Source organism: Perca flavescens, chromosome 10 (assembly GCF_004354835.1).
Source record: "Perca flavescens isolate YP-PL-M2 chromosome 10, PFLA_1.0, whole genome shotgun sequence".
In the NCBI taxonomy this organism is placed as follows: Eukaryota; Metazoa; Chordata; class Actinopteri; order Perciformes; family Percidae; genus Perca; species Perca flavescens.
The window spans coordinates 11560643-11585656 of NC_041340.1; the positions used below are offsets into that span (position 1 = coordinate 11560643).

General features: G+C 37.0%; 4 protein-coding genes across 5 annotated transcripts; 3 read left to right on the forward strand and 1 right to left on the reverse strand.

Moving 5' to 3' along the window:
• Positions 1-4983: 4983 nt before the first annotated feature.
• LOC114563350 (ribonuclease-like 3) lies at positions 4984-5421 on the forward strand. Its single transcript, XM_028590204.1, has one exon. The coding sequence runs from the start codon at positions 4984-4986 to the stop codon at positions 5419-5421; it is 438 nt and encodes a 145-aa protein (XP_028446005.1).
• A 5698-nt stretch (positions 5422-11119) lies between these two features.
• Positions 11120-14127, forward strand: LOC114563138 (uncharacterized). 2 transcript variants are annotated; one of them, XM_028589947.1, is made up of 6 exons: positions 11120-11332; positions 11436-11762; positions 11968-12324; positions 12475-12612; positions 12774-12832; positions 12919-14127. In XM_028589947.1, exons 1-6 carry the CDS (start codon positions 11293-11295, stop codon positions 13045-13047), a joined length of 1050 nt encoding a protein of 349 aa, XP_028445748.1. In that variant the 5' UTR covers positions 11120-11292; the 3' UTR covers positions 13048-14127. The 2 variants fall into 2 exon arrangements, with proteins under 2 accessions (XP_028445748.1, XP_028445749.1); XM_028589948.1 differs by lacking the exon at positions 12475-12612.
• Positions 14128-14374: 247 nt separating this feature from the next.
• LOC114562821 (uncharacterized) lies at positions 14375-18763 on the forward strand. The gene is made up of 6 exons (XM_028589445.1): positions 14375-16128; positions 16517-16846; positions 16945-17304; positions 17706-17852; positions 17965-18008; positions 18092-18763. The coding sequence occupies exons 1-6, from the start codon at positions 16086-16088 to the stop codon at positions 18224-18226; spliced, it is 1059 nt and encodes a 352-aa protein (XP_028445246.1). The 5' UTR covers positions 14375-16085; the 3' UTR covers positions 18227-18763.
• A 1142-nt stretch (positions 18764-19905) lies between these two features.
• On the reverse strand, positions 19906-23183 carry LOC114563351 (uncharacterized). Its single transcript, XM_028590205.1, has 6 exons — positions 23113-23183; positions 22626-22970; positions 22195-22530; positions 21709-21825; positions 20495-20559; positions 19906-20055 (listed from the first exon to the last, which is right to left on the reverse strand). Exons 1-6 carry the CDS (start codon positions 23153-23155, stop codon positions 19906-19908), a joined length of 1056 nt encoding a protein of 351 aa, XP_028446006.1. The 5' UTR covers positions 23156-23183.
• Between the last annotated feature and the right edge of the window lie 1831 nt (positions 23184-25014).

Here is a 25014-nt window from a genome sequence, read left to right on the forward strand (position 1 = left end):
CACCCCCAACAGTGATGTCGCGGTGCGCTGACACACCCTGGGGTACGTTTCTCCATCGCTGCAGCAAGGTTTCTGTAGATGTTAAAGTAAGAATCTTGAAGATTTAAATACATGTCTGTTAAGTCACGGTGATGGAGGCCCACTGATGAAAGTCCTTGCATTTGCAGTACTACGAACTGGGTGCCTGTGGCGACCACAAGCGGCGCACAGTTAGTGGTGTAGAGAGGGGTCTCTCTTAAACCCATTTGTGTGTGAAACGGCATACTGTTTTTTTCCAGTTTCTGCTAGTGTTGTGAATACAACGCTACTATGGCTGAACAAACAAAGAAAAGAGTGATGACTACAGACGATGAAACTTCAAAAACAAGTGAAAGTGAGATCCAAAAACGCACATGCAATTACCGCATGTTGCCATAGGTGCTGCCAAAGAGAACCAAACAGAGAAGTTTGAGATTGTAACTTTGAACCACTGGAGTAAAAACAGCAGAAACAACATCAACAACATCAGCTGGTTTGAGTTGCTCTCTAAATGGCTGCTCAACATGAGCTGATTTTCTGACTGGGCAAGGGAAGCAATTTTGCATAAAGCCATTATGCAAATCAACAGTCAAGTGTATTTGCCTTAACAGATAAGTACGTCAAAAAGGAAACAGAAATTGTTGAGTTAACCTCAAGTGCCTTGGTGTACTTATTTTGAAATTAAAAAATGTTGCTGCAATATTGTCAACAGCTGCTACTCGATGTCCGTGACAACATAATCAAATTGCTATGGTGGCCTTTCTTAGTTCCCAAAGTAAATGATGCTTACATTAAATAAATACCCGTTTCTCCTAATCAGGTTGTGTGTGCAGGCCCTATGAAATTCCAAAGCAGTTAAAACAATTTAATTGGGTCAAAAACAAGAAAAGCCTTAATCATGCCACAGTCCTTTTAGTATTAATTATTTGATAATATTAGCATCACGTTTCATGTGAAATTGCAGCAGCATTAAGAACCTTTGTTTAATGTGTGATGAGTTCAGTGTGTTATATGATAACATTAGATACTGCAGGTCTGATTGTTTGATGTATTTGAGGTGCATACAGAAAAACACACATTTCCATGAAGCATTTACTTCAGAAAAGTTCAGTTTTAAGTTTAAGGTGAAGCTTTTTGATAATTTGTTGTTGTTTTTGATTTCCACTGTGACAGTGTTGGGTGCAAGTTAAATAAGTGGCTTGCAGTCATTGACCAAAAGACAGTGTGTTCTAGTCTGATCACAGCAAACTTCCACATGACGACTCAGTTGCCTGCTGAGTCAAAGTGGCTTCTGTAACTTTGTCACTGTTTTGGACTAAGGTACCACAACACAGCTGAAAAACTTCAGTACGGCTTTTAACCGCCTATAGGTGACTAACATGATTAAAAGTATAGCAAAAGACTATATTGTAACTACTACTGTATTGTTTACTTTATACAATGTTGCTTTGTTTACAACCGGTGCAAAGTATTGTCACACTTTTACAGTTAATTCACAGCTGTACTATTCTGGATTTGAGACATATCAGTATTATCCTTATCTGTCAATGTCACAGTTTTCTAAACCTGCTGTTTCTTCTATATGATCCTCCTCCTCACTACATTCTCCATGCCTTTCCCTCCCTGCTTTTATCTGCCTTTTTCTTTGTGTCTGTCCAAGATGTCTCCTGTATTTGCCTCAGCCATTCATTTTCACCATCTCTTTCCCTTCCTTTTCTCTCATTCTTTGCTTCCATTCCTGTTTTCACAACTATTTGAGCTTTTATCTTTTGCCACCTTCTCTTTGCTCTGTTCATCCCTTCTTTACCTGATCCTAAAGATTTAGTTCTTCATTGTGAACAGAATCAAACACCTTAGTTATTAGGTATTTACAATAAAATAACCGTAAAGTCAGTAATTTCCATTTTCCAGGTCTTAGTTTAAAAAAGAAAAACATGAATATGTGAGTGATAATTGATACTTATGTTGAATGTTCAAATTAAACTACGATTGAAAGTCTTCGTTGTCTGAGTCTGAAATTAATGTTTAACTGCAAATCTCAATTTGTGCAAGAAGAACTCACACATTATTTGTCCCAGCAGTATTGATTGAGGACTAGGACTGTGGAGATAGGTGTGGCAATGCGAGACTAATCGAGGACCAATGTGTTTAAGTCTCATCATTTATTTGTCAAAGCAGGTTGCAAAACCACATAGTCTATGTCCCAATATGTTGTATTGTTATTTTGTACCATGAAAACATTCTGCAAAATCTACATTTTGATTATGACCCTTATAATTTACAGTTTGGTTCGTGAATACAAAGCTTTTCCAAAAATATTCACTTTAACTACTTTTAAGGCACTTGACACACTTTCAATAACTCTGCTGTACTGTTAGTGCCCTGGTGGCAACAAGCCTGAATTCACAAGCCAAGCCAGGACTCCCGTCACTCAGTCATTTTATAATATTTTGTTGTTGCAGCCATGTCTTCCCCATATTTGTATCATCAAATGAGTGAAAAAGCACCCCCTGGGTTGTAACAGCCTGTAAATGGCAGTCTGTGTGGTCAAACATGATATTGCAACCGAACCGAAGCCAACAGAAGGGAAGCCAACAGGTGAAGTTGATTAAAACATCTGAGTAGGCTATCAAATCAATCAGTTGTGCGGGCCACGGCTACTGTGGAACGGTGTGTGTGGGACATGTATCTGAGGTCTCTGGGAAAGAAACTCTGAAGTGAATTGTGAAGCCAGTCATATTCTGACCTCACAGCAAACTTACCTTATTTACAATGAAACAGCGTCTGCTTGTTTCCCCGCATTGCTAATATATCAGTTCCATGTTTATGTAAGATCAGCTGGCTAGCAGCGATGGAGTTGTGTCAACAAACAACAATAAGACAGGGATATTTATAGGAGAACTCAATTTTTACGTTAATCTTGATCGCTATACGTATGTGAGTACTGTCGATAGCAGTACAAATAAGGATCGGAGCCTAAACTTTAAATTTTCTCCAGATATCGCTGTCTCTCTTTCTCTGAATGAGGCCCATTTGAATAATGGGCAGTGTGGGCGCCCATACTGGGTGAGATCGGTCATGAATATGGCGGCGTTCTATTTGGTAGTGACGTAGGTGGCATCTATGAATACCACACATTTTAATAATGAAACAATGAGATAATGGCTTGCTATTTAATTTCCCATCATTCTCAAATGGGGGTGCAACGGATCACAAAACTCACGGTTTGGATCAATTTCCAGATCACCACAAAAAAGGGGTTAATTTAAATGATTATTGAAAATGTAATAACTTTTAACAATAATTACTTATTTCACCAGTAAATTGCTGTTAAAAGACAAAAACAGATGAGAAAATGGTATTTTACAATAACTTTGAATGCACCACAAGGTTTACCAGTTTTAAGTAAACGCAATATTTAGTCACTTCTGTGTTGTTTTCCAACAACAGCAGTGACCAAGTGCTAGTTTGTGTCTTTTAGTTAGCTTATAGCTTTAGCAACAGACTGTACGCTCCGCTGTTGGAATCCTCTCCAGTGAAATACAGTCACACTACACCGTTTAGCTGTCAGCATTTTAACCGTGTTTAATCCAGTTACTACTGTAGCTAATGGTAGGCTGACGTTACCTGCTGCCAAGTGTGTGTTATTAGTGTTTACTAGTGTGACATGCAGCGATGTTTCTGTTACCTGTAACGTCTGTTTTGGAGCATCAGAGAGCAGCGAAGACATTTAGCTAGGTGGCACCGTAATGAGGCACCAAAATCCGCGTTGGCGTTGCTATTCTGTGCAGTAGATACCGGACACCGGTGCCATATTAGCATCAGATTTTAACATGCACCATTAATGTGAACAGAAAATTGCGTTCGCAGTCGCACAACAGTTGAAATGTTGTGTTGCGCACAAACGTAGTGTTTAAACTTTACGCAGACAGGCACAAAATGATTGACTTCTTTTGAATTCTGGGCACCGTGAATGTCTGTATCAAACTTTCAATTTGTCCAATAGATGATTTCTGTCTGGAAGTGGTCGACCAACCGACCGACATACAAACATTTCCATTTATAGAGCTTCTTCTCCTATGACTAAAATCTGAACCGCTCAACAACTAGTGTATTTGGTTGGTTTAACCTGGTGACTTTATTTCTTTTTTATAAAATCTAACTGTGTCCTACCAAAAGTTGGCAGCAGTGTCAAGAGGGATGAGACTATTGTGTATCCTGTATGTGCAGGAAATGAATGGAAATTAAACTGCACACTCTTTAGTGTCTTCGTTAGTCTTCACTGTACTTAGCCCAAAATAAAAGGAGAAATCATGTCACCACCTGGCAGAACCTAACATTTGATTAGAATTTTTTTAAAGAAACAATCAAAAATTACTTATTTTTCAAATGCTAATATGAAGCAGCAGGGTAGGTGGAGGGAATTACATTTCCTTAAAGCAGGTAGTGGTGAAGCAGCAAGGGTGCTCAGCATTAGTGTATGCAGACAGAATGAGTCTAGTGTTTGACAGAGGTTGTGGTCATAGAAAATGTGAGGGAGGGGAATTCACACGCCAAAGAACCAAACTCTATAAAAGATTCAACAGGTTCCAGATACAGTACTTTGTTGTCACTGAGCCGTGTTGCTGATACAGGTAAATACACTTTACTTTTTATGACCTGTGTTATGGGTAAGACAATTTTATTGAGTTACGGTTAATGGCAAAATAACAAATACTATGTTTATGTTTTTTTTTTCAGAAGAACTAATAATAAGAAAAAGGAAGTCAGCATCACGTTTCTACTTTTAGAAGCTTTTCATCTATTTATGGCCTTTAATATCACAGTGCGGGTTAGTATTCACACAGGGCTTTTATCTTGTGGTTGTGTTTTTTTGTGGTTTTAGTTTGTAAAATTGCCATTCATAGAGCCATGCCACCAGCTACCACCATTGCCCTAAATGTTTTTTCCTGCCTTCAGGGAATCATGAGGATCCAGTTTGTCTGTTTGCTACTGGTGCTTCTCTCTGCCACTGTGCTCTCTCAGGATGCAAAAACCAAACGCCAATACAAGAAGTTCAGAAACCAGCATATCAATGAACAAATGAGTGTCGATGGTTGTGATGATGTGATGCGAGCACGAAAGATTGCCATCAACAACAAGAAGTGTAAGAAGACCAATACCTTCATCCTATCCAACGTCAAACGCGTGAGATCCATCTGTGTGAACAATGGAGAGCCATATGACCAAGATAAAAACATGACCAAAAGCCACGAACACTTTAACATTGTTGTCTGTCGTCTGGAACCAACCAAGCATGCCAAATGTCATTACAATGGTAAAAAACTGAACAAGAAAATTATAATCAAATGTGTCGGAGGCTTTCCTGTGCACTATGATGGAGACATTGGTCACTGTGATTGAACACCTGATGTGTTTACTTACACTTCTTAAATAAACAGTTTGACCGCTTACATTTGTGTATTCGTGTTTTTATAATAGTGTCTTTAATATAATCATAATCATCAGAGTAGTTATGAATATCTTTAGAAACTTTATATTAGGGGCGACCTCCAGCTCTCCCAGTAAGAGCGTGCGTCCCTTTGCTGCGTGTCATCCCCCATTTCTCTCCCACATTTCCTGTCTATCCAGTGTCACTATCAAATAAAGGGAAAAAGCCCCAAAAAATAATCTTAAAAAAAAACAACTTTATATTATTAATAGTAGTTATAGCAGTGGTGCTTATGTCGCACACACTTTTTTTGGATATTTGTCTGCCACAACAGTCAGATCTTTTGTTTTTCCCATGAGCTCAAATCAAACGAGTGCATTCAAAACAATTCATCAGAATGTTGTCAGTATCATTTACTGTTTACAAAAATGTAGATATGACACTTTATTTCTAAACATTCTAGGGAAACACTTTACTTGAAGTTTTCTACATAAGAGTGACATGACACTGTCATGAACACATGACACTGTCATGACACAGTCATGAAACATGAACCCTAACCATAACTTGTCATGACAAAACTGAATGACACCTATAAAATGAAGCGTTATGTCATAAACGTTTATGACTTGTTTATTTTTTGTGACATGTTAATGACAGTGTCATGTCACTGTTATGTAGAAAACTTCAAGTAAAGTGTAACCCATTCTAGTCTCACAGCACTGTGTAAAAAGTGATGTGCACAACAGCCTGGGAAACGAGCAAAGCCACATGCAGCGGCAGCACAAAAGCTGTGGCTGGCCAATTTTTTTCACCTGACCAACACCAGGACTAATTACTCAGAACAGACCTGACCTATATTGCACAGGATGTTGGAGGTTAGAAGTGCAAAAAAGGTCTAAGATAAGTTCTTAAATTGTGGTTGTGACCCAGGTTGTTACAAACTGCTGCATGGAGAGACCCGCTCAGTGGGCTGAACAAAACTCTAAAGAACCATACAAACCAATCCAAAAAATTCTTCTTGAATTCTATTTCTTGCCTCAACATCATTTAGTGACCTTTGTATTCTCTTGGTCCATTGATGCTGCATGCTCATCAGTTGTGATGTACTGAAGTAGAACCTCTTCAGCATCTTATAGGTCCAGCATTGTCCGTTTGGATGTTCTTTAGCACCTCACTGAAAAGAAAGACACTTTTCTACCACAACTGTCAGATCTCTTATGTCTCCCTTAGGTTTAATTAGACACATTCAGAAACCATTTTTACTGCCACTGTATTAGCAAATTGAATAACTAAGCACATGGAGGGCTTTTTATGTAGATATATCAAGTGTTTGAAAAAGAAGAGCTACAAGACTAGTTTCACCAGTTTACTTGATTATTTTAGTTTTTGCTTTACTGTTATTCAATATGTGCTGTTTATAATACAAATCATTACATAAGAGTAGCAGGACGCCATCTGGTGGTAGTATCCTCAACAGATCTTGAAAGCAACAAGTTTTCCCTGGATTGTTTCATTTTTCAGCAAACATTTTTTTTTAGAAAAATGCTAATAATCACATCATTTTACAATGACAGTTGAGGGCATTGTGCAGATAAAAGGGTCACTTTAATTTGGTGAAATCCCCTCAGCAGTAAAACATGCATTTTCTATTGTAACATTGTGATTAAAAAAGGAATGACAACTGAATAATATATCTCCTCTCAAGAGCAGACATCACAAAGTCCTTCACAAAAGAAAACAATAGCAAGTAAAACAGAACAAAAGACATGAAATGCAGACATCAAGCTAAAAACATAAAAGACATATCCTCCTTTGTGAAATCATGAGCACCTGTTTCCCACCAAAAGATGGCAGCAGTGTAAAGAGAGAGGAAGAAGGGACGACAGTATTTGTATCAAGTGTTTTATAAACAAAATGGATATACAGGCTATCAAAGCTGGAAGGTCAGAAAGTAGCTACCAGAGTCAACATGGGAGATAAAATAATATTATTATTAATAATAATAATAATAATAAGTTTATTTGATATAGCACCTTTTTACAGAAAAAGTCACAAAGTGCTTTACATGATAAATATTTGTTAAAAATACATTAAGATCCAAATAGTAAACAAGCAAGCAAAAATAAATGAAAGTAAAAGATTAAAACCCAAAGTTACAAACATGAGACTAAAGCGAGTTTAAACAAGTGTGTCTTCAGCTGCTTTTTGAAAGCATCAACCGAGACTGCAGAACGTAACTTAATAGGAAGGGCGTTCCACAGAGTCGGAGCCACCACCTCAAAGGAACAGTCAGCTTTAGTTTTTAAGCGAGTGTGTGGAACCACCTACAAAGGTAGTACAGGCAACCTTAATGCCCTATCTGTAACTGCAGAAAAAAACCAAACTACTTTGTTTACAGAATTTAGCAACTATGATAATTCTGCCGCTGCTCCTTTGCGTCGAAAGGAGCCAGTTGAGGTGGTTCGGGCATCTGGTAAGGATGCCCCCTGGGCGCCTCCCTAGGGAGGTGTTCCAGGCACGTCCAGCTGGGAGGAGGCCTTGGGGAAGACCCAGGACTAGGTGGAGGGATTATATCTCCAACCTGGCCTGGGAACGCCTCGGGATCCCCCAGTCGGAGCTGGTTAATGTTGCTTGGGAAAGGGAAGTTTGGGGTCCCCTGCTGGAGCTGCTCCCCCCGCGACCCGACACCGGATAAGCGGACGAAGATGGATGGATGGATGGATAATTCTGCATTAAAAAACCAAGTATTTAAAAATATTTTACAGAACTTGGTCTGTGGGAACCTGTTCTCGCTTTGCCAGACGCTGGAGGAGAGTCTGGCTACTCTACGGGGATGGGTGGAAAATGTACTCTGGTTTATTGGCATTTCTTTAAACCAATCACAGTCATCTTGGGTGGCACCGTAGAAAAGCTGCGGTGCCGCTGCAAAATAGGCTCGGAAGGAACTTGTTTTGGTGGAACGTGTACGTTTAAAAGTTGTTTTAGTCATGCAACAAAAAAGTCAGAATGGACAGATAGTCTAGCTAGCTGTCTGGATTTACCCTGCTGAGATCTGAGAAAAGGTTAACCATAGTCCTCATAAATTGACCAGAGTTTAAAATGTCAACACAAAGGAAGCCCAAGGCAACAGATATCCGGCATAAATGAGTGAAATCTGGCGGATTTTCCAGCGGCAACGGAGCAATCCTGGAAGTGGAACATCAACAATATAGACTAGTGGGAACCAAACTGCTTTAGGTGCACAGTTGTACCCTTGTAAATGTGCCCTTTTCTCTAGGCAGTTAAACCCATTATGTCCAAAACCTCATAACTATTAACTGCATGTTGTGTTTAGGGAGAATTTAAATTTTTCGCAATTATGTATTTTTTTGGTGATATCTAGGTGCCTTTTCAAAAATTTGGAGAACATGTTTTAGATAATTGGAACAGCATTGCAGCAGAAGATATTTAATTTATTGAAGTTTTTAGAAGTTCTATCAGGTTAAAATGATTACATTCTAATTGATGACTTTTCTGAACTAGAATCATGCGCTTACATGACATGAGATGTCAAAAATGATGCTGCTTGTGATGTCATGTGTGCAGGATTGACAGATGTAGTCAAATTCTAGAGGTTGTGTTGTTGCTAATGCTTTATTGTAAAATGTTCTCAAAACAGAAAAAAAACATTCCCCTCCCACTGTGATGCTGGGCCAAGAAATCAAAGTTCAAAAGAAATTCTATAAATGATTTAGCAGTTTACACAGACATCACTGTCACTGTGTTCGCGATTCAGGTAAATATGCTTTTTATGACACAGTAGGGTATAATTTGCTTAAGACAAACTTGTTGACTAAAACATATCTATTAATTGATCTCTTTCAGCTGCAAGGACTAAACAAAAATTAAGAAGAAAAAAGAACTAACCATTTTACATTATATTCAAAAGGTTTGTTTTATTCTTACTCTCTTTGTTATCCAGCTGTCAATAAGAGTTTACAAAGGGCTTTTTGCAGGTTTATCTGCAGGTCTGCAACACATAAAATAATAAAAATGTTTTATCAGTATTCCAGTACTTTCATATTTCACACTATTTCTATGCATTTCTTCAGAAGTCGTAAAGTTCCAAAATGATGGTCCAATATTTAAAAACAATATTTTTTATGGGACTTCAGAGGTCCATAGATTTCATTTTTTACAGCTCTTGTCAAGTGTTGTGAAGCTAAATATAATTTAGCAGTGGTAATGCTACAACACCCACAGCCTCATTGCATATGGGAGACAATAATAATAGCTTAAATATTGCAGTACTCGCCTATGCTGCAATACATTCTCTAACAAAACATTTTTCCCACATTTTCTTTCCCAGGGAATAATGAGGATCCAGTTGGCTTGTTTGCTGCTGCTTTCTGCTACTGTGCTCTCTCAGGATGCAAACGTTTCTCCTCGTTACAAAAAGTTTATAGTCCAGCATATCAAAGGGCAGATGAGTGCTACCAGATGTGACCATGAAATACGAAGTAGAGACATCACCAAAACCAACAGCAATGAGTGTAAGGAGACCAATACCTTCATCCAAGCCAGCACCAACCTAGTTAAAACCATTTGTGGCCGTGCAGGAGAGCCATATGGTGAGATGACCAAAAGCCTCCAACCTTTCAGCATCGTTGTCTGTACACTGAAAAACCAGCAGGCCAGGCATCCTCACTGTCAGTACCGCGGTAAAGTTCCAAAATGTATATATATATATATATATATATATATATATATATATATATATATATATATATATATATATATATATATATATATATATATATATATATATATATATATATATATATATATATATATATATATATATATATATGAACTACTATATATTGTATCTGCAATTAAAAAAGACACTTCCTGAATGTAGTGTCTGTAGAGTCTAAACATAGCAGACAACAGACAAAAGGCAAAAACAAAAAAAGCAACGACCGGAAAATCAACAAGTATCAATAGGCAATAATCGATTGTAGTCTGTCACTGCATCGATGCATCGCGATGCAGACGTGGACGATTCTGCATCGATGCAGTGACAGACTACAATCAAAAAAAGTTGCAATGATTCATTTCAACACCCCTATGTATGTCACAGCTGGCCTTGTGGAAAATAAACCGCACACCTTCTAGGTTCACTATTTTACATTTAAGCCAAACTAATGGGAATATTTCAGTTTTTGATATATAAGTTTCAATCCAAGTCAGATATTATCTTCACATTTCCAGCCTATCTTGGATGTTGCAGGCCCAGTGGACTTTTTAACCTTGTTTGACCAGCAGTGCATTAACCATAAGAATAGCACTGCCCATGACGTAACCTGACTCATAATAAATAAAAACTCATTCTGGTTTCAAAATGTCTTCCCTGCCTACTACTCTAAAGGAGGATAGAGTTTCAGTTTTCTTTTCTGTTAAATGAAACTCATAAATTGACAAAACAGGCTTCTTGTATTGGGTAAAAGGTCTAAGGGGCAAATCTTATGAACATTATCCCATTTCAGTGTGTCATTTTGTTTCTTTTTTATTTCTTTTCATACCCCACTTTTGTGTGTGTTAATTAAAGCGATGAATCATGCGTTTTTATGACACGCAATGTCAAAACCACGCTGCTGGTGCTGTCATGTTTGCAGATTAGAAATACTTGGTTGAGATAGGTTCAACTTTGGGACACTGCAAACCAACACGACAGACCAATCAGATTGTTTTGAATCTGTTACTTCCCGTTTGATACTTGCGTTAAGACCTATGGTTAAGATTAATCATCCTGTGGTACGATCTGAATTAACTGCAGTCTCAAGTGGATAAACCTGAAAATGCTGATCCTATTTTGCGTAGCTTTCTTCACATTGGGGCGTAAGTATGTGTACAAAATTCAGTTTACTCTTGTTAAGTTTCAATTATTGTCACCTTCTTATGGTAACTTTGGTAAATGTATCATATTCAATTTGCTTTACAGGATGCACAGACGACCAAAGTTTTGTGACAAAGACTGTTTGTGTTGGAGAAGATGTGACTCTAATATGTAGCCGCCAGTCTGGATTGTCAGGATACTTATTTTGGATCAGAGTTGTTGCTGGAAACTTTCCTGAAATGTTAGGAGCCACTTATACATTTGATAATGCCTACGTTAATAAAACTCCTCGCATTACAGCAAAACAAGAGCCTGGGACATTTGTTCTACATATTACCAAAACAGAGCTGAGTGATACTGCATTTTACTACTGTGAACAAGTGGTTGAACTACAAACAACATTTCTGAATAAAACGTCTCTTAAAGTGAAAGGTAAATAGAGCCATATTTACCTTGTTCATACCCAATATTTAATTTCCAACTTAAGTTATGAACATCGAAGCTTACTGTAACAAACTCTTTTATATTGAAGGTTGGTGGCATCATTTGGTTTCATTCCCTAACTTTGAATTAGTACTGAATATGTACTTGAGTATTTTTATTATTTCATGGAAACTTACATTGTTTTTTTTCCCAGCTCCAGAACCTGATATCACTGCTGTCATTCAAGACCTTCCATCTGATCCAGTCCGCCCAGGAGACTCAGTGACTCTTCTGTGTTCAGTCCTCTTGGACTCAGAGAACAAGACATGTCCAGGTGAACACAGTGTGTTCTGGTTCAGAGCCGGATCAAGTGAATTTCATCCCAGTTTAATATACACTCACAAAAACCGTGGTGATGAATGTGAGAAGAGTCCTGAGGCTTACTCTCCACAGAAATGTGTTTACAACTTCTCTAAAATCGTCAGCTCCTCTGATGCCGGGACTTATTACTGTGCTGTGGCCACATGTGTGGAGATATTGTTGGGAAATGGAACAAAATTGGACATTGAAGGTAACCGCCATTTTGCATATTTAATCTATTAGAAGTCAAGCTAAATCCTTAAAGATCATTTTCAAGTAAATATTTATCAGTTTACCAAGAGTTAAACAAAGATTAATGATATACTTAACTTATACAGTTTAACTCTTTTTCTTATTTCAGCAGCCAACATGTCGTCTGCCGATTGTCAGCGGGCCAATATAATTATGTTTCTGTTGTGTGCTGCTTTGGCTACAAGTTTGACTGTTGTAGCCTTACTGGTATACACCATCAAGAAAAAAAAGTTAAATTGTTGTAATGGTAATAAAACTTACTTCACTCTATCACACATTGATTTAGTTGATTTTACTCAAACATTAGTGCCATGTCTCTTTGGTCTATACATCGTTGATTATCAAAATATGATAAAATCCTGTGTATCCTTATGATTATTCTTCAAAGTTTGTCATATTATATTTCAGCTGCTGCTGTGGTCCTGCAAACAAATGCAACATCTACTGGTGATCAACAAAGTCAGCTAGTGAGTAATTTTAAAGACAAGATATTTAGTTGGTACATTCATGTTGACGGCTTCCATCTAATAATGTTTTGCATGTATTGTTACAGACAGATGAAGACTCATTGGTTTATTCTGTGCCAAACTTCACCAGAGGGCAAGCTGTCAGGAGTGTCAGGAGAGATGCAACGACAGTCGAGGGAGAGAGCATCTACACTGATGTCAGGGTTTTGGGGTAGGAACAGCAACATATACACCGTAGGTCCTAATTATTGTTTGTTTAATGCTTGAATGGTACAGCCTGTGGCAGATATTTAGCAGCATAACATGTCCTGTTATATGGCAAATATTTTCTCTGTAGTGACATAAAAATGGCAGTTAATGTATATGTTTAAACCAGATCTTTATGTCTGTTGATTTTTGTTTTATTTTTTTTTATCTTATATTTTAAGTCAATATGGATATACTGTATATGATACACTGATGGGCTTTTTTGCAAGGTTAAATTAGAAGTGTTTCCTATGCGTTCTGTCTCTTCTTTATGTCATAGAAAGTTTAACCTTTAATATGGAATATTTATTTTTAAGCTTTGTATGTCACAAAGGGCAAAATGAGAACATTCTTGGACAAATAACTGACAATGACTGGATTAAAGAATTGATCCCTTACTTGACTTTTTCCATTTTAGGTTACTTTATATTTCTACTCCACTACATTTTAGAGTCAAATACTGTACTTCTTACTCCATTACATTTATTATGTGGTGTAACTGAAGCTGTTCACATTTACTTTTAGTTAACTGTTTCAGTTACTTTGCAGATACTGTTTACTAACACAAAATGTAACCAACTAATCAATGATGATTATTATAGATGTAGCTACCCAGCAGATTAAATTAATATTAGTTCTACCTTTTACAAGCTGCAACATGTAGATAAAATCCGAATTACTTTTTAATCAACAATGTATTTTTTTTACAGTGCACACAAACCAGTGGCCTCCAGCCCCTCTCCCCAAGCGTCAAGGCTTCACTTTAGGCTCAGAGGCTATCGTTAGTAGTAGCATGCTGCTGGTAGTCTTCCTGTGGGATTAACTGTACTAATAAACCGTAGAAACGCCGCATCCACACCGCTGTGAAAGCTCCCCGAAGGTCGTTTTTTCAGAGTCTGGTTGTTCACCTTCTCTTTGGGCTCTGGGTAATCAGGTATTTTATCTGCTGAACCATAACATTTGACCAACCAACCAGATATAAATGACCAAGCACATCAAAGGCTACACTTCATCTGTATCCTTGTTCTCTTTTAGTCCAATTTGTTATATGCAGGCAAGGCCTTCTCTGCTGGCCAAGATATTGTCAGAATCTGAAAATTATATATTTTTTATAATTATATATATTAATTTCTAATATATATTTATTTAATAATTTCATATGTATTTTACAAAGTCTGTTCCCACATGTCTGTTACCATAATTTCATTGCTACTCTCTCCCTCGGTTGTGCTGCTTCCAGTGCATCTCATAAATTAGAGCTTTTATTCAATCAAATTTGGTAAGTTTAATCGATTTTTATGCATTTTAGTCAAATGATTTTACTAGCTATTACTGCTTGCTTTAGATTGTTGCTGCTAGTGTTAAAGGTTTGAGCAGTGTCAGTGGCCTTGTGTGTGCGTGGGGCATGTGTGTTGACCCCCAGCAGCTTGGCTGAAATTTTTGGGGAAGCCTGTTGATTCCTAATTGTGTTATTTGTGTGCTTTTTTTTGTGCGTTTGTGGTTGTTGTATGAGTAAATGTTGTTGTGGGTTTGTTTTTGTTTCTTTGGTAATTACATTCATTTGGACTATATGTGATACAGCATCCTGCCATACTGCGTGAAAGTGAAGGCTGCAGTCACTGTGTATTCATGTCTCTGCAATAATGCATTAAAACTCTAGGTGTTGAGTCTTGAGTGTTAAATCACTATTCCACACGACAATACCCTAGTGTCATGGTGAGGTTATTGGTAGGATAGTGCCGAAGGACCAGGTGTAAAATACACGGCCCACCACTGGTTATATGTAAATAGTTATTTCTTTCTAAATTATCTGTGAATGTTATGTATAGTCATTGTTTTCAATGAATAGCTTATAAACCTTTGACTAGTTTATTACGAACTGTTATTATGAACCCAGCCATCACATCTTGCGCCACCCACCACCACAGGTAAAATCTTAACCTTTGGGAGACACTGGATTTACTGTAACAGAAAGTTGTTTTACGCATTTGAACAAATTAATGATGTTGTGTCCCTTGTGGTGCAGCTTATAGGATGCTTGGAATGCAGTCAAAAAACTCTTGTGCAGACGAAACAACTAAGAAAATTGAAAAAGGAAAGTGTCATGCAGTCTAATGCGGGTTGTGTGTTAGGAAGGCAACTCTTGGCTGTGGGGATTTTCTTACCAATTCTCAGAAAACAAAAATGTCATAAAACAGAGCTGTGTTCTTCTGCTTGGGTCCTACTTCCTACATACAGCCATTTCCTTACTGAAAGTGGGTTAAGAAGCAACCACACGTTGTATTTGAAAGCAGCTACTTCCCTCCATCATACTGTGATACAATACACCTTGTCCAGACTGAAATATTACAAAGGCTATCTGATGGATTGTCTTGAGATTTTGTTTCCCTGAGGGTTACTCCTAATAACTTGATTAGCTAGATTTTTCAAGCACAACTATCAGGCTGACATTTCTTTTTCTTATTTTGCTGTCTTGACAACTATTAAATTGATTTCCGTGAAATATGAAATAGAAATTCATCGTCCCCAGAGGTTGAATCCTAACGACTTTAGTGATCCCCTGACATTTCATGTAGTACCACCAGCAGATCCATGTTTCTTCTCATTGTCATTGTATATTCAAATGCTGACCTTAGCGTAAGTACTGCCTCACAGAGCTGCTAGCATGGCCGCAGTCTTGTTTACTTATTTGTGTAATGCTGATGATGCAATATGGGTTATTTACCCATCAGCTCAACTTTCATTTACAATGTGAGTCACTGTAGACCTGTACTGGACAAAAGGCAGCAAAATTGAATCAAGAGCATTACTCTCTCCCATTCAAACAGACCACAACACCTTGCAGGGATTGAGGTTGCATAATGTGACAGGAAATGTGGCCTACTTTTGAGACCTCCCTATTATGACACCATCTTATCAAATCACCTTAACTGTAAAGGTGATAATATAAGGTGGTGGTGCACTTTCTGAAAAACCAACAAAGCTTAAGCGACAACAGTCAATCAGGATGATCATTTTATGGATAACATTGCTTCTTCTCCATCAGGGATGTAAGTGCTCTTTAACTATATCCAAATAATTTATTACTTGAGTGTTTTGTCGGAAAAAGTTTGTTTTTTAAATATTTAATTTTAAGTTAGCAAATTATGGCCACCTTTCTCTTAATAGTTTATTCAGAATTAAACAAACTCAAAGCAACTTTATGTATCTAGTTGTAGTTTAATAAATACATTTTCTGTATTTAAATGCATGTAATATAGCATGTTCTTTCTTCATTTGGTAATATCATATTATACATATGGATTATTATTATTATTTTATCTTTTGTAAAGAACTTTGTAACCTAGGTTTTGAAACGTGCTATAGAACAAAAACTTGAATTCTTTAATTATTATTATGCAATACCAATGATATACTATCCATTGTCTTTTAATCCAGATGCACTGATCTCAGTGATCACAGTTCAACTTGGCAAACCTGCAACCTTCACATGTGTTTTACCTGATTCGGAGTATAGCAATACACGAGTCAAGTGGTACAAACAGAGTTTTGGTGATACTCTTACATTAATTGCTACGCTGATGAAAGGCACTGCAAATCCCATTTTTGAAACAGGATTTCCTCCCTCACGCTTTAATGCAAACCATACTACAACCAAGAGCTCTCTGACCATTTTGAAGACAATCCAAGAAGATGAGGCATTGTATCACTGTGCATTCTCTTCCTGGAGTAAGGATCAGTTTAGTGGCACATATCTGTTTTTAAAAGGTAATTCATGTCTGTGTATTGTCACTAGACTAGATGTTCTAACTCTGCTTCCTACATGATGCAGACAACCTTTAACATTTTCCATTTGTATTTTGTAGGAAACACTCAGAGGACATCAAACTATACTGTTGTTCAGCAGCCGACAGTATCTGATCCAGTTCATCCAGGAGACTCTGTCACTCTCCAGTGTTCAGTCCTCTCTGACTCTGAGAATAAGTCCTGTCCAGATGAACACAGTGTGCACTGGTTTGGAGTTAAATCACATAAATCTCATCCACACATCATCTATACTGATGAAAATGGACATGATGGATGTGACAAGATATCTGACACTCAGAAGAGTTGTGTTTATCGCTTCTCTAAGAACGTCAGCTCCTCTGATGCCGGGACTTACTACTGTGCTGTAGCCTCATGTGGAGAGATATTATTTGGAGATGGAACAAAACTGGACATTGAAGGTAACTGTAACCCGTTTTCTCCCTTTTATGCCACCTTAAGTTCTTTTAAAGTTGAAAAAAATCATCTTTGATAGCACAACTGTATATTCTGTATTGACTTGTTTCAACCCAAGACTTTTTTCCTACACTAATAATAGGAAGGAAAGGAAAAAGGTTCTGTGGGTTTGAACAGTGTTTTGCTGTACATCATACAATAACCCACTGGCAAGTCTGTGTGGCTTAATAGTTTGATAAGGACGTCTGCATCTTTAAGTGTTGATTAGTCTTGATTAGAAGTCAAATGAAATCCGTACAGATCAAGTGTAAGCAAATATTTGTGGAATGTAAAATCCTCTTTTGTGTAAATACATTTTTTATCTACTTTTACTAAATGTCATTTGTGTTTCTTTTTCATGTTTCAGGAACAGGAGCGTGGTCTTTTGGTATTATACAGACAGACAATACATTTCTACTTCTGCTGTGTGCCGTCTTGTCTATAAGTGTGATCGTTATAGCCGTCCTTATTTACGCAATCAAGAATAACAAGTGTGGTTATTGCAATAATAAAGGTAATATGTTACCTCACTGTATCACACATAGGTAATGCTAATATCATTAGTGTTGTGACAAAACAGATTCTAAACTAATGCATTCTTTTTTTTTTATCTATTGATTTTATAGCTTCTGTTTCCCTGCAAGAAAATGTTGCAAAAAGAAATTTAACGGTAAAATCAATTTATCAAAGAAAGTTATGATTTACATTGATTGGTATTTGTCATCTAACACAATTTGCGATACATTTCCTCAGAGAGATGAAGACCCATGGATTTATTCTGCTGTCGTTTTTACTGTGATGAAAACTGGCAGTGGTGAAACGAGGGATGCAAAAGCAGTAGAGAGAGAGAGGATCTACACCGCAGTCAAGGCTTTTGGGTTGGATTAGCATGGATTAGTGGACTGTTTGTGGCTGTTGATGTTTTTCTGTTAAAGCTAAGGTCTGTTATTATTTGTGGATGTTAGGTAGTGCTGTGCATATGATGGATATCTTGACTTAATGTTTAGTTCTTATTCTTACGTGCAAAAGTAGTCAATTAAATTAAAACAATGCATTTTGTTCCATTTATGTAACAACTATGAATGCTGTAAAACAGTGCTTTGCATCCATTTATACTGCAATCACACTTTCTGTATTTTTCAACTAGGTTTCCTCTGAAAACATTAATTTAACATGAATATTTCTAAAAAGATCTAAGTTCTACCAAACTTTGTAAGTAATTCTGAATATGATGTGGATCTAATGTAACGTGTAATGTGACTGTGATTTAAGTCACAACTGGAAAGTTCTATTGTTTTCATCATTAAGAGTGGAAGGCAGAGTTATGGTGCTGGTTAATGAACTGTATGACAGGATATGCTGCTGCAGTCATAATGAAAGAACCAAAAAGTTTGGCCTGTGATGCCATTATGCAGCTAGAGACCACAATGCAGGAAGCTTTTATATTTTGTCTGTGTTAAAGGTGGATAAAGTGAATGCATGTGATTTTCTCCTGTTGTTTGACCATTTCAAAGTTTGGGTAATTGTTATAAACATGATTCATAATTTTAGCAAACCACGTTGGTGCATAAAACACACTTGATCCATGCCTATATGACCACAATACACCACGATATGTAAGAGCCATATTCAACTATGATCATTCAATATTTTTTCCTAACCATTTATACTGGTAAATAAAATACTATTCTGACAGTAGTGATATCCAGGGGGGGAAAAAATCACAAATTCAGTTCATACTAATTGTTAGATGTAAAAAGGCAGAAGAGCCTGTAGGGGGCACTAAAAGGACTTGCTCTGTTTTTAAGGAGAAAATCTGCATTGCTGTCATTTTTGTGGGGAAAAAAAGTAGAAGATTTGGAAAGATTCCTGTTTTCATGAAACTAGTACATTACCAGAAAATGCATTTATTCCCCTTATTCCATTAAAATACATTAGTGCAACATATATCCAGATTTTCATACAATAATAATTTTATATGCAGATAATACTGTTTACACACAAAAGATAATATAAACAGCCATTTTTGTCAACAAAACACAAACAGATTTCGCTTGCTTATGAAATATATTTTACACAGCATTGTGCTGTACTTCAGTGGTACTATTCCGTACAGCACATTTAACAAAGCAACTGACTAGTTTGTATTAGTCATAAGAGGTTTTCTTTTCTGCTTCTGAGTCATTGCATCTCGAGGCCTGTGGCTGTTTTTAGCATTTATGACTAAAAGAAAGAAAAGCAGCCTGGGCTGATCTGCTTTCCTCTTATATTGTATTGATTCATTTAGCTCCCTCTATGAACTAATTTTTCTGTATAATATCTGCTCACAATTATAATGATGACTCAACAGTGTTTGTTGATCTCGTGGGAAAACCCAGCCTCAACTTTGACCACTGACAAAAAAGCGCAAAAAATAAGTTAATTTCCAACAGACAACACAAGGGTTAAAACCAAAATATTAAGAAATAATTAACGGCATGGCATTTATTAAAAACATTAAAATCAGAGCTAAGCCGAAGCTCTATGAAAAGACTTGGGGTTTGTTTTGCATGCAGACCCTGCTCTGCCTACCGAGACGGGTGGTGCTGTGTGTGGAAGTCTGCTCTCACAGCAGAGTACACACACTCTGGTGGCGACTCTCTCTTATTCTTCACTTTTTTCACTTTTCTTGTGGAGAAATTTAGTGCTGCGTAGTTCACTGCCTCTCCATCATCATCCTGCAGATAATAACTGTCTTTTAATAACACACATTTTAAAATTAGGACTGTAAAATAAAGAACAATTATTCACAATCAAGTCTAGAATGTACAGTATATCACCAGGCTGTGGTACAGCATCGGATCATTGTGCTATTGAGTACCAACATTACTCTTGTTTTCATTACTGCCAAACACGATGTAGCAAAGGTGGAAGTAAATGGTTATGTATTAAAAATACTAATACATACTACATCATTCTACTATGTAGGTTTTATTGACAACCTAATACATTGGCTAAAGAAACCATTACATTTTTAATAAATCTGTTCATTATCTGAAATGATGCTAGACAGAGAAGCCTGCAGAGTCGAGAGTCAGAATAATGTTACATAGTTGAAAACTAGGATGCTTTTTGCCTCTGAATTTGGTGCTTAGTATCAAGGTTATAAACACTTACCAAGTAAGTTGACTGATCCACTGTCGACTTGTCATGCCCAGGATTACATACAGCACTCGTTGCTCCTGATGATAAAAGCAAAGCCTTGAGAAAATGTGTACACTGGAAACTGCTGTCCTATCAATGCAACTTTTTTTTACATTTTCAGTTATTTCCTTTACAGTTACACATTCCCTCCTGTGCATCTCATGCAACTACACTTTTTAAATGCTGGCAGCCGAATAGCTAAGGCATTCAGTTGTAAAGTACTGTATGTTGGAAAATGTAGATTGGGATCCACATATATTGTATGGTGTTGAACTGTTACTATATCTGAGTTGATTTTAGCTTTTATTTATGCCTCAGCGTGACAAAACTACTGCTAGAATGTAATAATTTATCATTTGATGTAATGTAATCAGTGTAACAGTCTTCTTTCATTGGGACCACACATGTTTGTTTTTATTTTTTTATCACAAAATTTGTCAAATGAAAACAGAATTGACGGGACAAATGTAAGCTGAATTTTAGAGTACTCATTTTAAAATTTACCCTTCGACATTTCCCCATCGTGGGACTTGGCGGTTTGAATTTATTTTAGAAAATAATGCATCCTTTTAATTCCACACTTACCATAACTGTGGTAAGTAGTTTGCAGAATATGGATTTACATCCAAAATGTACAGTATATGGAGATAATACAATTTATTTAAAGAGTGAAAAGGGGCAGATTCTTCAATTGTTACCAAGGCATCTTTCACATACAATAAATCTGCATACATGGCAGTTATTTTTAGCAAATATTAGCCTGTGGTGCTGACAGTTTTCCTTAGTAAAATATTTAAGTTGCATTTTCACTTTTGACAGATGGTTATGTAAAGTAATACATGCACGTCACCCCAAAGAAGGAATAACTCAAGACTCAAAGTAGCAACCATCTAATCAGAGACTCACAATTTATATCCTTTGGGCTAAAACTGAAAAATTACTACCTATAATTGCTTGACTGGGACAAAAAAAAAGACGATAGAGGAGAACTGAATAATTAAATAGTTCATTTAAACAAATGCAACTGTAGAAGACACATAAGGGACAATTTCTAGGCTAGTGTTTAGGCACAATGTGATGTCATGCCTTTTATTATTGAGTCTCCAAAACAGTTACTGAAATGACAAATAAAATCAAATATTCTAAATAAATCCATGCCGAAACCCTTGTATATTTGAGGAACCTACCTTTGCAATGTTTACAAACTCTCTTTCCATTTACGTAGAAAATAAGGACAACTATCACAGTCGCACAGCAGGCCAACAGGACTCCAAGAACAAGGATAACTGGGTCCAGTTCACATCCTGCAATAACAGAAATTTAACACCTCATTTATGTTTGTTTATTTTAATGGCTTCCCAGAGCAATAGAGTAAAAACTATTAAAGTAACTCAAAACAATTATAATGTAGCCACCCTCCTTTAGAAGTAGTAAGAGATATTCAATAAACCACCTAATACTCTTTCCTTGCCCCTCATTTTCAAAACAATACAATAAAGGGACAAAAAGAACAATATTTCTTCTTTTGCTAACATTTATTTTGTCAGAGAGTTTAGCAATCATGAATAATTTATGTTCTTTATAAAAAAAATTGTAATCCAGTCCGACCAGCTTTTAAAATTAAGCTGTATTAAAGATTTCACAATTCAACATTAGAGACTTTAAAAACATACTTGTCTCCACTTTAGTTCCTTCACCAAACAGGATCTCTCCACACATCACCACAGCACAGTAGTAAGTCCCAGTATCAGAGGAGTTCTCTATAGTTTTCGACAGATTGTAGACACAACTTCTTTCCTCTTCTTCATCACTGTGAGTGTAAATGATGCCTGGATGAGATTCTCCTGATCCAGATCTGAACCAGTACACACTGTGTTCACCTGGACATTGATCTGTGTTTCCTTTGGTCTTGGAGAGAAGTGAACACTGGAGAGTCACTGAGTCGCCTGGCTTGACCGACTCAGTCTCCGGACTTTGTTTCACATAGAAAGATTTCTGCTGATTATGATCTGCATGATTCAGTAAACAAGTCATCAAAAGGAATTGGTGATCTTATTTGTATGACATAAAAACGTAGTGACGACATGGAAATAACAAATTTTACCATTCACAGCCAAGAAGATGCCAGTAACAAAACTCGATGAATATGCTGTTCCGTTTTGACAGAAGTATGTTGCTTCGTCCTCTTTGCTTATATTACTGATGTTAAGAAAATACTGAGCTTTCCCCTCTGTTACTTTGAAACGTGGATTGTTAAATTGTCCTATAAGTTTTGGTTGAGTATAAGTTCCTGTAGCAACTGTTTGGGGCATATATCCAAGAGGCTGCTTATACCAGGAGAAGAATTTGCCTTCCATTTCAGAAAGTGGACACTGCAAAGCAACATTCCCACCAACCTTAACCACAGTCAAAGGAATCTGGTGAAGAACCTCTGCAGTTTGAATCAGGTCTGAAGAAAATAGACGAACAGTAACAAATTATAGACAAAAATAATGACCATCGCAAAGTATCAACCTTCAGAAAGATCAATGTCTTTAGACACTTCAACGCAGTTCAATATAAACAATCGTATTGTTTAAAGTTGCACTTACACACTGAACTTAGGAGAGTCAAAGCAGCCAGTCTTCCGATCATTGTGGTTAAACAGCCTTCTCTTGCACAACTGATGCCTTCTTACCTAAATGAAGGTTTGGTCACAAGATCATCAAAGTGTACAAAGTGGAAAATGCCCTGATTGGCTGAAACACAGTAAATGTACTTCCTCCTAAATTTAGCAAATCCATGATCCAGGGCTCCAGACTAACTTTTTACTAGGAGCACTGTAGCCCGTAACTACAAAATGTAGGGGCACAGGCAGAGAATTAAGGGGGCACACATAAAATTGACCTGCATCGCAATTTCTCACATTTCCCCTATTTTAACTGTATTACTGATAAATGCTTTGGTAATAAATACAGAAACTACAATCTGCTGTCTTATTTTAATTTAAAGTCACATTTTAATTGAATGGTGCTTAACAAGTGCACATTCAGAAATGTAAACAAAGTATTATTACTGTTAATGTACCGTATTATTGCCTCTGCCTCATACAGGCTCTCCCTCCCTCTTTTTTTTTTTTTTGTTAACACTGAAATAGCAATCATATCTAAGGTGATTAAACTTCCATAGTAAGGGGAGTATATTCATAGAAGCCGTCTCCGCTCTCGGCTGTCACATCTCTACCTCTGTCACCCAAGTGAGGGAGCGGTATGTGTGTAGCAAATTATTAGACATTAGCATTGATGAAAAAATGCAAACACATCAGTGAACGGAAGGTCAATTAAGTAATATCTCGCAGTTGTGGCGTTGAAATAAAGTCCCGTCCTTTTTGTCTGAGACTGAGACAACACATGCCGTAGATTTTGTGACAAGACCGAATACAACACTGTCAAGGTCTATCAACACAGCTCCGCCAACCGCAGGTGCACGCAAGCCGGGTTGAGACCATAGGCAAAGTGGGATGAAGAGAGGAAGGCTAATGCTAGGCTAGCCTTAAATTAATTAAAAATAAATTGCGTTGCCCATGCACAAGTAGTTGTAAAAATGTCACACTATCTCAAGAAATGGTTACAAAATGCAACCAAATTTATTTTCTGGAGCACATTTTCAACAGCAGTGTGTCATACTGTATGCGTGTATCTACAAAGGAAAAAAGTGAGGTTGGTTTGGCAGAAAAGATGGTTTTCTTGTAGCCTGATTTTAATTATGAAGGGAGCTCGGATCAACCGCTCTTTCACCGTTGCATGTATGTTTTGTGTCGACTGGTGTTGTTTTTGGAGTATCGTTTTTTGTCCGTGGAAGAACAGAATGGAAATAAGCTTCTAAATTGAATCAGTCACGATGAGTGTGTAACGCGCCTGACTTTCATGCCAGAGAGATCATCACATCTCGGACCTACGATTAATGAAGACCTTGATCTTAGCCATACTTAACCACACTGCATGTTCCATATGTTGTCACTAAATAATGTGATGTTCAGGTAAATGGGAACAGAAGATTCTTTTATTGTAACTCACCAAAGTCACTGAAGCCCAGACTTAAATTTCAACAAGTAACCAAAATCAAAAGGATTGGTCATTAAGAGGCAGAATTATTCATCTTTATTCTTCTAATTTTACTATTGAGTTGTCCTTGTGTCCCATTCTAAGATAACAAAATGATCATATTATATATGATAATATGATATATTGATCAATATACATACATTGGCAACAAAGTGATTTTTACATAAAGTCTACACATCATATCAATTCATCTGTTCTACAGTACAATCACATGGACATGCAGTATTAGGCCTTTCTGTGTAATGTTTGCTTGTTCTCAGGTCCTCCGGATTCCTCCCACAGTCACAGATAAGAGCTGACTTAAGTAACTTAACAGCAGAGACAATACTGTACTGTGTTATCACAGGTTATTTCAGTGCAGTGATGTCAGTTGTTACATGTTAAGACTAT

Coding starts and splice junctions, on each gene's coding strand:
- LOC114563138 (XM_028589947.1), top strand. CDS start 11,293: ATGCTGATCCTATTTTGCGTAGCTTTCTTCACATTGGGGC. Junction 11,763..11,967: donor AACGTCTCTTAAAGTGAAAG/GTAAATAGAGCC, acceptor TTTTTTTCCCAG/CTCCAGAACCTGATATCACT. Junction 12,833..12,918: donor GTGATCAACAAAGTCAGCTA/GTGAGTAATTTT, acceptor GTATTGTTACAG/ACAGATGAAGACTCATTGGT.
- LOC114562821 (XM_028589445.1), top strand. CDS start 16,086: ATGATCATTTTATGGATAACATTGCTTCTTCTCCATCAGGGAT. Junction 16,129..16,516: donor GCTTCTTCTCCATCAGGGAT/GTAAGTGCTCTT, acceptor CTTTTAATCCAG/ATGCACTGATCTCAGTGATC. Junction 17,305..17,705: donor AACAAAACTGGACATTGAAG/GTAACTGTAACC, acceptor TTCATGTTTCAG/GAACAGGAGCGTGGTCTTTT.
- LOC114563350 (XM_028590204.1), top strand. CDS start 4,984: ATGAGGATCCAGTTTGTCTGTTTGCTACTGGTGCTTCTCTCTGCCACT.
- LOC114563351 (XM_028590205.1), bottom strand. CDS start 23,155: ATGATCGGAAGACTGGCTGCTTTGACTCTCCTAAGTTCAGTGT. Junction 22,531..22,625: donor CATCTTCTTGGCTGTGAATG/GTAAAATTTGTT, acceptor TGAATCATGCAG/ATCATAATCAGCAGAAATCT. Junction 20,560..21,708: donor AGTTTGTAAACATTGCAAAG/GTAGGTTCCTCA, acceptor TTTTATCATCAG/GAGCAACGAGTGCTGTATGT.